At 41.5% G+C, this 14,323-nt stretch overlaps 2 protein-coding genes across 3 annotated transcripts in view; one reads left to right on the top strand and one right to left on the bottom strand.

Moving 5' to 3' along the window:
- The window catches only part of LOC109409873 (GTP-binding protein Di-Ras2), a 539,614-nt gene that overhangs the window by 309,959 nt on the left and 215,332 nt on the right, over window positions 1–14,323 (bottom strand). The window lies entirely within an intron of this gene.
- On the top strand, window positions 7,639–9,161 carry LOC134291814 (uncharacterized). The gene is made up of 4 exons (XM_062860054.1): window positions 7,639–7,824; window positions 7,882–8,563; window positions 8,619–8,820; window positions 8,882–9,161. Exons 1-4 carry the CDS (start codon window positions 7,677–7,679, stop codon window positions 9,110–9,112), a joined length of 1,263 nt encoding a protein of 420 aa, XP_062716038.1. The 5' UTR covers window positions 7,639–7,676; the 3' UTR covers window positions 9,113–9,161.

The following is a 14,323-nucleotide window of genomic DNA, read 5'->3' on the forward strand; positions in this document are numbered from 1 at the left end:
AGGAATTTCTGCAGGAAATCCTTTAGAGATTGCTTCTGATATTCTTTCAGGAGATTCTTCAAGAAATTCTATAGGAATTTTTCCAAGGGATTCCTCCGGAAATTCTTTCAGATTTCCCCTAGGAATAAATCCATGAATTTCAACTCCAGGGATTCCTCTAGAAATCCGTCCAGGAGTTATTTCACGGGTTCTTTTAGAAATTCCACCAGGAATTCCTCCAAGAATATTCCAGAAATTCCTGCAGGGATTCCTCTTAGGATTCTTCCGTGAGATTCCTCCAAGAATTCCTCCCGGAATTCCTCCAGAAATTGCTCTGGGAATTCTTCTAGAAATTTATCTTGGAATTTCATCAGAAATTTCTCTAATGCTCCAGGTATTACTCCAGGAACTTCTCCAGGGATGCCTCCTTCAGAAATTTATACATTGACTTTGGAGCCAAGGGCTGAAAGTCTCTTTAAAAAAGACAAATCAATCAATCAATCCATTAACTTTTCCAGGGAATCCGCCAGGAATTTGTCCAAAAAAATTTCTAGGATTTCCTCCACAAATCCATCTTGGAATTGCTGAGAAAATTTGCATGTGATTTCGCAAAAAAAAATGTGCATATGATGCTTCATTCTATGATTTTTCAAAGTATGTGGTGTCTGTGGAAAATGTTTGATTTTCACTGGAGTTTCCGGAAAATTAAGCGACCCTGATTTTTTTCAATTTAGTTTTTCAAATATATATGATCCCTACCTAATTTTATTAACCTTCAGAAACTTTATACCAATTTGTACGATAATAAACAAATCCCCTAATGCTTCAGGCATTAATCCAGGAACTTTTCCAGAGATTCCGCATGGAATTTTTCCAGAAGGTTCTCCCGGATATCGTCCAGAAATACATCTAGGAACTCCTTCTATGATTTCTTGAAGAATTCCTCTAAGGATTCCTCCAGGAATGCATCCAGAAATTCCTCCAAGAATTCATCTAAAAAATTTTCTAGTAATTTCTACAGGGATTTCTGATGCGGATTCTTCAGAATTTTTTTCCTGAAATTCCTAGCATAATTGCTTTTCGGATTCCTCCAGGTATGCTTTCACAAATCACTCCAGGGACTGTAGGTATTGCTCCAAGAATTTCTTCCGAAATTTCTCTCGGGATTTTTTTAAAAATTGATTCAGCGGTTAGTTAAAAAATTACAGTATTCCGTTCATAATGTTTTTCAGGGATTCACCCCAGGGTTTTTTTAGGATTACTTGTAGATTTTTTGAATAATTTGAAGGATTTCTAGAGGAATTCCTCCAGCGATATGTATTGAAATTCTTTTAGATAATTTTAGAGGGACATAGAAGCCAAGAAATTCTCCAAGAAGTCATCCAGGATTTTTTTCACAATTATCTCATGAATACCAAGTCTTTTACAAGTCCAATCATGAATACCTTCAAACTTACGATTACATCTTGCAGCACCAGCTTTTAAATATATTAAAACATCCTCAATGACCATTTGAATTTGTGCGTTGTTTGATAGACGCAAAAATACCCCTGGCCCACGAAATAAAAGAAATTAATAGTGACCGACTAGAAATCACCTCCAGCATGGTTTAATGAATACATTCGCGTTTACGCTTCAGCTATGTACATCTATTCTCACTAGGAATTCACAAACTTTTGCTGGAATTCCATTGCAAATTCAACCAGAGTTTTTTCCCACATGATACTTGATTTCCATAAAAAATCACTTAACCATATTTTGCAGTAATGCTGCTAGACAATTCAAAGATTCTTAAAGATACCCATCCAGGAATTCCTGGAAATTATCATTTAGATTTAATTTCTCAGCGATTTAAAAAAGAAGATGTACAAAGTATTGCTTTCTATATATCTAATTCTGATTATATAATATTTCCAAACAAAACTAACTAATTACATCGTCCATTTTGGACAATGATCTTGTAAAGAGTGACAAGTTGAGAATTGCCTCCAATAACTGTCAATTAAAACACAAATTATGCCAAATAAATTTCTATTACTGTACGTGCAGTTGAAACCCGGAATTTTTGACTAGCGAAGTTGGATTTTTCTCCAAATCCGTGCATCGGACCTAACTTCGGAAGTGGTGCGCTGTATAGCTGTTTGCTATACAGCGCACCACTTCCGAAGTTAGGTCCGACGCACGGATTTGGAGAAAAATCCAACTTCGCTAGTCGAAAACTCCGATTTTCAACTAAATTGAGAATATAGATCTATATTTGTCACCACGACAGTGGTTTTCAGATTTTTTTCTAATTTCCATATATAAAGTCATGAAAAATTTCTGGGGGGGGCCTGGCGGATTCTGGGGGGGGCCTGGCCCCCCTGGCCCCTCCTCTAGTTACGCCAATGAAGAAGAGAAAGAATAGTGTTGAACTCATCCACTGATTTACGGTAATCTGGCCTGCGTCTTTCCGGGTTGACCCACATTCGTATTCCTCTCATCGCACTCTACATACCTAGCCCACCATATCTCTTGGATATGCAGTCCTTTGGACACCTGGTTTACCACTTTATTTAAACATTTTATTGACTTTAAATAGATTGGTGCGTGCTACACACGCGCAGTGGACTGTATAGGGTGGAATGGGGCTGGCTATTGGCCGGTTGGCCTCACCGGATGCGCTCGTCCCCGCAGAGATCGAGCCGATGGGAGCAGGAGCGGTTTGAAGCTCCTTCCCGGGGGTGCCCGCAGGCGAATGGTATCCAACTCTCAAGTGGACTAGTTCAGCCTCGGTCGGCTGATAGCACACTCCAACTGGTGGCCAGAAGCTAAGAGCTCTGACACCAGAAACCAGGATTGGTTCGGATAGGTGGATGAAACTAGAGGAATAATTTCTCTTAACTTAATTCTATTTATTGCGATCGTTAGCCGGATCGATTTACACTGACTCAACTTTGCGCAACGCGCGCATATTTATACCGTCCCCAATGTACACTAGAAACTGTGGAACGTTCTAGATGCGCGCGTGATGATGATGGTTGACGATGATGATGATCGGCAGCGGACGCGCATACCGGGCGTGAAAGTTCTCTCCCTCTCTGTCGGCTTCGTCGGGTCACTCATCTCTCGTGGGTTCTATTCTCGCTCGTCACACGTTTCTCGTCTTCGTCTCGGTCGCTCGTTGCACGCGGGTCGTGTCGGAGAGAAACTGCTTGTTGCGGTTGTGTTCGGACGGAGTGCTCGCTATCAATATGCGCCGACTGACTGCTAACTTCTGCTGGTTGATGGGAGGTGGGAGTCGACGGGCGCAATATGATGTTGATGGTAAATTTTCATTCTTCAGTTCGCTTTGCGGACTGAACATAGATGTTTCAACTTATTCACTTTTTTCTCTTTCATTTCCTTTGCAACAAAAATGTCAGGGACATCAACAAAACAAAGCACGCAAAGAATCATAAACTGAATAAAAAATTAAAAATGCACGGAAAAAGATTGTTTCGGAATAGTGAATGGTTCAAACGTAAGAAAAACAGTATAATATATTGTTACATAAAGATCGGATGTAAATGTATAATAGCTACCAATGTGCAAAGCTTTTAGCGAACCATTCCATTACAATACACTATATTGTAGCTGGTACACTGTATGGTACAGGAATGGTTTTCACCAAATACCCTATGGTTAGTTTTTATCCGGGTACCTTCGACCTAGAGTTGGCCGAAGCAAGTGCTTTAATAGCAGCCTGGCTATCTGAACAGAAGTATATTACTTTGCCCATTACGTGCTGCTGACGTGCTGATTGCACTCCGCACATAAGAGCAAAGATTCCGGCCTGAAAAATGGTGCAGTGTCTACCAAGTGAGTAAGACTGATACAGCCTTAGCTCACGAGAATAAACACCAGCACCCGCTCGACCTTCGAGAAGGGAGCCATCAGTGTAACATACGATGCCGTCTGAAATACTTCTCTCCATATATCCAGATGTCCACTCTTCCCGAGAAGGGAATTTCGTGGACAATATCCTATATGGAAAATTACAAGCAATTGTAAGATCACTTGGAGCAAGGACAACTTTGTCCCAATTCACCAAAAGTGGAAACAACGAGGTGTGTGTTGATGTGCGGTTCACAGGAGTTTCCTCTAGTAGACATCTAGAAGCACAGTTGTGTAAATCCATTTGATATACTTGGGTTTTAGACCCCAAGTTGTACCAAAAGTACGCCGGCATTGCCCGAAGGCCATACAAGATTTCTTGATTCTGAACTCAATGTGAGGTGTCCAGGAAAGCTTGGAATCAAGAGGGACTCAACATACTTTACCTGTTCAGTCACATCGATTTCAGAATCAAAGGAACGCAAAGGTCGAACGCCATTACGGTTTCGCCTTTCCGTGAAAAGAACAATAGTTGTTTTACTCGGATTAACCGTAAAGCCATATTGGCGACATCAACCCTCAACCTGTAGGGCGCTTTGTATCAGGTCGAAAAAAGGGTGGTGATACACATACCAACTAACAATGCTAGGTAGTCGTCGACAAAACCATAAGTAGGAAAACCGCTATTATTGAGTTGCCTCATTAGCGTATCTCTACGAGATTTCACAAAAGTGGCGATAAGATTCCCCCTTGGGGGCATCCACAAACACTCAATTTCCTAATCCCTGCTAGGCGCAATGTCGAGAAGAGATATCGGTTTCTGAGCATTTGGTGAATCCAATTGGAAATCATTGGAGATATACCATGACTCCGTGGGGCTTCCAATATGGCATCGAAAGGCACGTTGTTAAAGGCACCCTCGATATATAAGAAAACACCCAGACAAGACTGCTTTTGAGCGAATGCTTTGTCGATATCGTAAACAACCTTGTGTAAAAGAGTCACAGTGAACTTACCAGATTGGTAGGCATGTTGATTCACATGAAGAGGCACGTTGGCCAGATGAACATCACAGATGTGATGATCCACAATGCGTTCTAAGCATTTCAGAAGAAAAGAGGTCAAACTGATAGGTCTGAAACTCTTTGCTTCTTCATACTACGCACGACCCACTTTCGGAATAAACTTTACAGTAATATCCCGCCAGGATTTGGGAATATACCCTGTAGCTTGCCCTGTAGCAAAACTGCAAACAAGTAGTTTTTTTTCAAAACATGCTTGAAATAATCAAATCCCTTCTGAAGCAAAAAAGGATAAATCCCATCTGCCCAGGAGATTTGAAAGGAGCAAAGCTATTTAGAGCCCACTCAATCGATTCTATAGTTACAATACTCCGAGTCAAAACTAAAGAATCATAACTACAAGAAAAGACATCAGGTTCATCCGAAGATGTAATATCCACACATCCAGGGAAGTGTGTGCTGAATAAGCATTCCAGAACTTCCTCATCAGAGGAAGTCAGATCGCCATTTGGCAAACGAAGTTCGTTCACCCGGAAATCCTTAGATTTCGCATAGATTTTGTTTAACCGACTGACTTCACTCAAGTTGGAAACATTTGTACAAAGTTTTTTCCAGCCGGATCGTTCAGCAGACCGGAGAGCTTTCCTGTAGGCCTTGCGAGCCGACCTGAAAGCCTCCGAACCAGCCGAACGTCGTCTGTTCCAACTCTTTCTACATTGTTTCCTGAGTTTCGCCAGATCAGAGTTCCACCAAGGGGTTCCTCTTGTGATCTTCACAGACCGTACAGGGCATGCTTCTTCAAAAGCTTCCCTGATGAAGTTCGTTGTAGTATCAACGGCATCATCTAAACTTGGAGTGTCAATGAATGGTGAGTATCCATGAAATTTGGCCGCAACCAAATCAGTAAAATGATCCCAGTTTGTTGACCGAGGATTCCTGAAACGCAATGTTTGTGAAGTAACATTTAAATGTTCAAAAAAGATATAGCGATGGTCAGATAAAGATTCTCCATCTGACACATGCCAATTGGTTAGCTCGTGACTAATTCTGCTAGAGCAAAGCATTATGTCTAACACTTCCTCTCTAGCACATACCATGAAGGTTGGGTGGTTGCCTATGTTAAGTAATGCAAGATCTGTACTACTTAAGTACTCCATCAAACTGGAGCCTCTCAAGTTAATGTCTGAGCTGCCCCAGATGATATGGTGAGCATTAGCATCACTGCCAACAATTAGCGGAAGGCCTTTTGAAGTACAGTATGCGATGACTTGTTTGAAAGCATCCGTAGGGGATGGTTCATCGTGCGATAAATAAACCGAACAATAGACGTATTCCCTGTTGAGATTTCCAACAGATACATCAATTGTGATAGCACATACATCTCTGGTGATTAGTTCAGAGATGAGTGTAGCAACTATTGCGTTGTTGACAAGCACACAAGATCGAGGCATGACACGCGGGTTTGCCATTTCATGTTTACTGAAAGTAGCAAAAATCGGGTTCACAAGGTTTCCTAGATATAATTTTCCCTTACGAAAGTAAGGTTCTTGTACCAAGGCCACTTGGACTGTACCATTTTGCATAAGTCTGCAAAGATTGATCTTTGCTGTTCTTTTATGCAGAAGATTGATCTGAGCTATCTTAACCGTAGCCACTACCCAAACTAGGTAAGATTAAACTCTTCGCAACAACAGCACAACAAAGAACAGCAACAATAAAACCAAATCGGTATCGATTGGAAAACGCCAAAGGCGAGGATACACAGAATACACTGTGTAAATCGCATAATGCGAAACCATATAGGTGAAAATTTAAACTAATTAACAAAATATTCATAATCCCGCCCTCATTTAGCCTCAAGTGAGACTAAAGAAGGGCAGATGATTATCTCGGAGAAACACAAGGTCCACTGCACCATTGCTCCGGTTAGCGCAGTAAGGGCTACATACTGTGGAGGGCGCCCTGGTACTCCACAGGCTCCGTTTGCGGTTAGGTTTTTATTAGACCCCCCCTAGCCATTCATTCCTAGGCACGGTAAGCATAAAGCCGCAACATACCATGAATTAGGGGTCACCTGTTGGTGGACTCTTACCACCGGAACAGGCGGTCCGTAGTGTTATTCTTAGCCAATTGAGACAATCGCTACCGACACTACACAGCTATCTAGGCTGATCGAGAAAAGAAGTTAGTATTGATGATCAACTTCATACGGACTCGAACAGCCGTAGTTGGTAATTGGCAAATAAAGCTCTCAGTTAACCCTTCAGCGCGCGCGCTGTTGTAAAATGTACAACACTATCAAACAAACCTCGCTTTTCGTATACAGCGCGAGCGAGGTGCAGTTTCGGTTGCTTGATGGTGCGCGTCCTGGAAGGTTAATAACTTTGCAAGTGCTCATAGAACAGTAACTGAGGAGCTAGCTCTGTTCCAATTGGGACATAACGCCAGCTTCAAGTTGAGAAACCACTGATCTGAAGGAATATGTAAAGGATGTTAATTATATGCATTGGAAAAGAACTGATTCGTACCATTATATATTGATATGCGAAGAAGTATGCCATCAAATAGAAGAAAAATAGTTCATTCTATGTGGGTTAGCTGGCACAATAGGTGTTGTGGTTTCGCACTGAAAGTTATCGATTAGCACATAAGCTTACTGGAAGAAACCTTTGGCGGACAAAAGAATCAAATTAAGTCTGTTTGATTATTGATACATCACAGTAAATCGCATCACCGCAGGTGTAGGCTTTCCAGGTTCGTTAACACGTAAGATTTAGAGTCTCTCTGATTTGTCAGTTAGTGCCCAGGCTTTAACACGAAATGTTTGCAGGAATTCGATCAGGCAACAAGCGCCTTCAGTCATGGTTCTCGTCCAGAAGATCTACATTGAGTCACTTTTTCTCCGATGAAGGTCCTGCTAGTGATTGCTTTCACCTTGTGGATGGGTTTATGCTGCTGTCTGGAACAGGTAATACTTATACATATACAAGGTTTACAAGTTACAAGCTTTTTTTGGTTAATTAAGAAATCCAAAGCGAAAGGACACCCAAATGGACCTACGGTCGCCAAGTTCGCATCTTTGTCAACGGATTATTCCTCTACCAGATGGCAGTGACCATCCTGCAGATGGTATATGCAAGCGACGGTAGAAACAGTGTCGATTTCCGAACAATCATCACGTTCACAAAACTCGTAGGCTGTTTTGCCATTTTGATCAAGTGGTTGCTGTTGGTTTTCGAAAAGAACTCAATTTGCACGGTCTTGAATTTCATCACCAACAAGAAGTTCAACTCCGGGGATGAGGCTTACGATGAACTCGTACAGAAGGAGTTCAACCGATCGGCTTGTACCATGATGCGGATCATCTATGGAATGACGGCTGCCAATGGTGTAACGCTTTTGATCCCGAGTGAGGTCACCGAACAAGCCCTCGGGATGCCACCACCGCTTGCCAGTCACGGAAAACTACTAAAACGATTCTTCTACATGACTTCTACGCAGCTCCTGTGCATAGGAACTGTTCCAAAGTTTCTCAGCAATATGGCTTGCATCGGAATGCTCATCATGGGAATGCGGTGCAAGCTTAAAATCTTAGCCCATCGCTACTACCGTGTGCTGAACCAGACTTCATCGAGTCCAGATGTTTACTTTTCACGAATGGAACGGGACGTTAGAGATCTTCTGAACCAACAGATGGAGTATTGGAGGTAAGTGACATCTGGCGAAGTTCGCATAACCATGCATGTCAATTCTTCATTTCAGACACTTTGCCATTCTTCAAACGTTAGTCGAGAAAGCCTTCTTCATTGCTCATTTCTACGCCATGTACAGCCTTGGGACATGTTTTTATCTATCCCATAAAACGGGTTTCAATTTTCTTTCTGGAACATTGGTGTCATTGTCGGTAGTCTACGTATTCAAGCACTATTTGTGGTGTTATTTAGTTGATTCACTACAGGATGTTGTAAGTGGTATTGAATAACTTCAAAATCCTTCACAGCTGAATTATTTCATTTAATATTCAGGGCGAGTCGATTGGCGATGTGATCTACGAGCACTGTGCACAACTGCCCTACTGTCGGAAGCATCATGCGCAGTACATGCGAATGAAATCGTCCTTGGTTATTATATGGATGAACACCAGAACCGGATACTCGATGAGTTGCATGGGAATGCTGGAAATCACGACGAAAACTTTCGTCAGCTTTGTCAACGTTGTTTACTCGGTTATGATGTTTTTGATCAATGTGGCGTAAAATTTATTACATTGGAAACTATAGATCGTATATCATCGATTGTTGGTAACACAATACAGGGGATACTCAAAATAACTGGGACAGGCAAAATTTTCACTTTTAAAAAAATGTTCAACTCGCTGTAACTTTTCGAAAAGGGCATCAAATATTCTCAAATCAAATATTTTTTACTGTAAGCTCATCAACTAGTTGTGTATCAGTGGTCAAAATTTGGGAAGGATCGGGCCATTCTACACAAAGTTATAAAGGTTCTAGAAAAAGGTATAATTATCCGATAGCCAATTTTGAGCTGCTATATCTCCGGATTCAATGAACCGAATGCAATGAAATTTTGATCATTTATGACTTAAATAATGAACTTTGAAAAACAGTGGACTTAATTTGAAATTATTAATAAGAAAAAAAAAAAGTTATGGTGATTTCATTTATTCCATGTTTTTTCAGTAAATTTCAGTAAATAATCTAATCGAAATAGTTTTCTTTCGTGTGAAGAATTTTTAGTTTAGTCAAATGTTTTTAATAGCGCATTATATGAGTCATAAATGATCAAAATTTCATTGCATTCGGTTCATTGTATCCGGAGATATAACAGATCAAAATTGGCTATCGGAAAATTATACCACAGACAAACAGACGTAACACTCTGATGATTCCCATCGTACACCGATTTAACGGTGTTTTTCAAAATTTGATAGTTGGCCAACTGCCCAACCGTGGCGCTCGCATAGTTTTTGTTCGAGTTTGACGTTTGCTTACTACCGCCACCTAGTTGGTGGTCGGCCAAACATTGTCCCTTTAGCATTGGGCGAATATGTTTCCGTGACTATGATTTGAATCGAAAAAGGTTCGAAGAGTTACGTCTGTTTGTCTGTGATTATACCTTTTTTTAGAACCTTTATAACTTTGTGTAGAATGGCCCGATCCTTCCCAAATTTTGACCACTCATACACAACTAGTTTATGAGCTTACAGTACAAATTTGAGAATATTTGATGCCCTTTTCGAAAAGTTACAGCGATTTGAACATTTATTGAAAAGTGAAAATTTTACCTGTCCCAGTTATTTTGAGTATCCCCTGTATATGTAAACAGTTGGATGAGCATGAGTGTAGATGGCTGTACAATTCGTAGTTGCTACTCCGTGATTGACCAGAACAATCGGAATGCATACCGTTCTCAATGTGCATCTTCAAGAATTCCAAGCATTATTAAATCAACAACGGCTCCGGCCACGTCCTTACAGTCATCGAGGAAGGAAAGGAATGTTAGTTGATTGATTGATCTATCTTTATTATAGAGATTTTCAGGCGGCCTTGGCTGGTTGTAAATCAACTGACAAAAAATTGCAAGTGCCGAGACTGGGATCGAACTCATGCCCATCCACTTATGAAGTGAACGTGTATCCACTACGCCACGGGCCCCGGCTGATGTACACTTTACCGACACGGACAGGAGTAGACCTGTGCGCCGACTATATTTTGCTCGGCGACGGCGTGAGGGCCTTTTTAGGCCGGCGGCAGCGGCGTCATCGGCGTCACCGGCGTGAATCGGCGAGACCAAAATTTGATCATTGGCAAAGTAAAAAAAGTTGTCATTACCCTCTAGGGTTTGTAGTCTGAGCTTTTTCATGACCATAAACTATTACATTTGAATGAATACCTTTTTGTATTTCTGTTCGGGTCCGTCACTGCGACCAGTGATTAGCCCTATTATGACATTACCCATATTCTTAGTGTAGTGCATGTTGCATTACATTTTGTTTTATTTTCCTAGAACCTTCAGAAGCTATCAAATTTGATAATAAGGTCGCACTATTGACACTAAGGAATTCCTTAGAGAATTTTAGGCGGAATTACCGAAAGAATTCCACGAGGAATCCTCGAAGGAATTCTAGCAGGCATTTCCGAAGAAAGTCTAAGAGAAAATCCCGGAGGAACCGAGAGGGATCCCCAAAGGGATTCTAGGAGGAATCTTCGAATCAATTCGTAGAAGAATTACCAAAAAACTTCCACGAGGGAATCAAGAAGACATTCCGAAAGGAATCCCAGACGGAATACCAAGAGAAATCCCCGAAGGAATTTTAGAAGGAATCCTCGAAGAAAAACCCCCAGGAGAAACCCCGGAATAAACTTTAGAAGGATTCTTCGAAGAAATTTCCAGAGGAATCTGCGAAGTGATTTCAAGAGAAATCGCCTAAGGATTTCCAAGAGAAATCCCTGACGGAGAATCAGGAGGAATCTCCGTAGGAGTTTAAGAGATTCTAAGAGAAATCGCGGAAGAAATTCCAGGAGGACTCCTGGAGGAATGCCATGAGGAATCCCTGAAGGAAATCTAGGAGGAATTTCCGAAGGAATTATAAGAAAAATTATCAAAGAAATCCCAGGAGAAAATTCCGAAAGAATTTCAGGATAAACCCACGACGGAATATCAGGAGAAATCCCCGAAAGAATTTTAGGAGGAATTCATGAAGGAAGGAATTCTCCTGGAGGTTTCGTTGGATTGATCTCTCTCCTGGAGAGATTTCTGAAGAAGGTGGTGTAGGAATTCCTGAAGATATTAAGGAGGAATTTCTGCTCCTGGACTGATTTATGTCAGAAATCCTGCAATAATTCCTGAATAAACTGCTTACGGAATTCTTGATGGATTTAGAGGAGACATTTATGAATCCTCCTGAAAAAATCTCTGAAGGGACTTCTGGAACAATACCTGAGCGAACTCCTACTCAAATAACAAAGGAAACTTCTGAAGGAATTCCTAATGAATACCTGGAGGCATCCCTGAATCATCCTGGAGCTATTAGGGAGATCTGTGAACGTACTCCTGGAAAGATAACCTAAGAAACTTCTGGAGGAATAATTGAAAGATCTCCTGAAAGAATCTCTGAAGTAATTCCAAGAGGAATCCCAAAAAAAAAACAAGAGTGATTTTTGAAGAAATCCCAGGAGGGATTCTAGAAGGATCTCCTGTAGAAATCCCTGATGCAACCCCCGGAGTGATCCCTGAAGGATCTTCTTGAGCGATCCCTACAGAACGTTAACAGAAATCCTCCGTTGGAATCTTTGAGGAAAGTCCTGGACTAGTTCCTAAAGAAACTTATGTAGGAATTCCTGAATGAACTTCAGAAGAAATCCCTGAAGAGCCTCCTATGGCAATCCCTGAGGGATCTTCTGGGTGAATTTCTGATGCATCTCTGGAAGGTATCCTCCTGAAATTTTTTTTAAAGAACTCCTGGAGCTTTCCCTGAAGGTGCTCCTGTCAAGATCTTCCTGAAAAATCTTCTAAAAAAAGATGAAACTCCTGGAGTCGTTCCTGGAGAACTTTCGAGGGGAAGCTCTGGTAGATGTCCTGGAGGCATCACTGAATTCCTCTGGAAGAATCTCTGAGGAAACTTCTAAAGAGCTGTGAATGATAAATAAAAAAAGTTCTAAGAGTTTCGTATTTGAATGGAAACCTTGAAACTCCATTTGAATTTCATCAGAACAATTACCAGTTAACAATGACAAAAAAATAGACGAAAGTTCCAATGACCAGACTTATTGTTAAAATTTTAATATCATAAGGGCATAACTTAAGCGTTGGAATTTTCTATTGAGAACCTCTTAATAGTATTATTTCAATAAATACGACCCGTTTTTTTAATAATCCCTTCATAAGCTGCTAGAGAATGGTTTGGAATTTGACTAGTCTATACATAACTACAAAAGTAACCGTATATTGATCATCCATTTTTTTTTTTGCTAAATGATGATATTACATTTGCAGATATGAAAAACGATAACGAGAAATCAACAATTGCAGTCAAACTCTTATTAAAGTGTTCGTGAGATTTTTTTATCTCAACTTTATGAAAGCTTAATTTTGCTCTTGCAGCGGCGTGACAAACAGCGGAAAATGGCGCGCCGGCGATACCTCAGTCGGCGTCGGCGTAGGACAATAAGTCTCGGTGGCGCACAGGTCTAGACAGGAGTGGCTCTTATTAGAAGAAAATGTATATTTTAATAAAACTTTATTCAAGGATTTCACGCCGAAACTTGTAGTGACGAACTGCACAATATTTATTTGTTAAATTTACAGCAATGGCTGTCAAAACGTGTCGAACTATAACATACTATCCAGATATTTTATGAAATGGGAGATTAATATTCGTTGAAACTTTCACCTCATAATAATTGCATGAAATGAGCTCACCAATTCAATCCGCTTACTCATTGCCCGGAATCAAGCAAAGTGAAGGCACCCAAGTGTTCTGGCAGCACTGGCCGAGTCTCAATTATTTTGCGCTTGGTTTGCTCGATGACAGTCAGCTGACAGTGTCGAAGTAACAGCTGAATGTTCCGGATGCAGCGGGCAAGACTATGCAAGCTCTGACGTCGATCGAGAATTGAAAAGCAGTTGGAAGAGGAGCAACTCGCCAAGAATTAAAAGCGCCTTCGCGAAGCAGCTGGCGGCGCGGAAGGAGCTTCTCGCTCGGCAGAAGGCGTGGAAAGAAAAGAAGTTCAAGCAGGAAGAGGAGATGCGTGAGCTAGAATCGCAAGTACAGCGTGAGATGGAAGAACAGCAATTGAAGCTTGAGCAGAAGCTGCTAGACGTTCAACTGGCGTGTTTGTGAAGAAGCGGGATGCAATCTGGATGCAGTTTGGTAGCAGCGTCAACAGAGTCAACGCGTTGAAGGAGCAGGACAGGTGCAGGTGATCGAGCTTCGACGGATCATCCGAAGGGGTGGTTAAAAGAGCAGGCAAAGGAAGTCGAAGAGCCGTTGGCTGTCGATGTTCGTGGGGCGTACCCTACAGGAGAGAATCCACTGAGAACGGGAAATGGTTTGAAGCAGTTGTCAAGATGAAGCCGAAGACAATGCAGAAAGTGGTAGCTGAATCTGAAAACGAGACGACTGAAGACAGCGAATCGTCAGAGGATAACCGTGCTTAAAAGTGTCCGTCATAGCAAACGTCCTGGCAGCCATCGAAGTAGTTTGCGCAATGTTGGTTACGGGCCGGGGTCGAAAATAGTCCGAAATTGTAGGGAGCAGCTTGCTGCTCGGAAAGTGGTGTCTCAACACCTTCCGACGACGTTCCGTCGAGAACTGGAAGTCCGGCCGCTATTCATACCCATTGTCACTGAAGAGTCACGGTGGCGCAGGTTTTTGTTGCGCAGAAGTCACTATGACTGACTTACTTCTAACAAGTTAGTATTTATTTGTTAGAAGTGAGTCACAG

This window comes from Aedes albopictus, chromosome 3, assembly GCF_035046485.1.
Source record: "Aedes albopictus strain Foshan chromosome 3, AalbF5, whole genome shotgun sequence".
Classification (NCBI taxonomy): domain Eukaryota; kingdom Metazoa; phylum Arthropoda; class Insecta; order Diptera; family Culicidae; genus Aedes; species Aedes albopictus.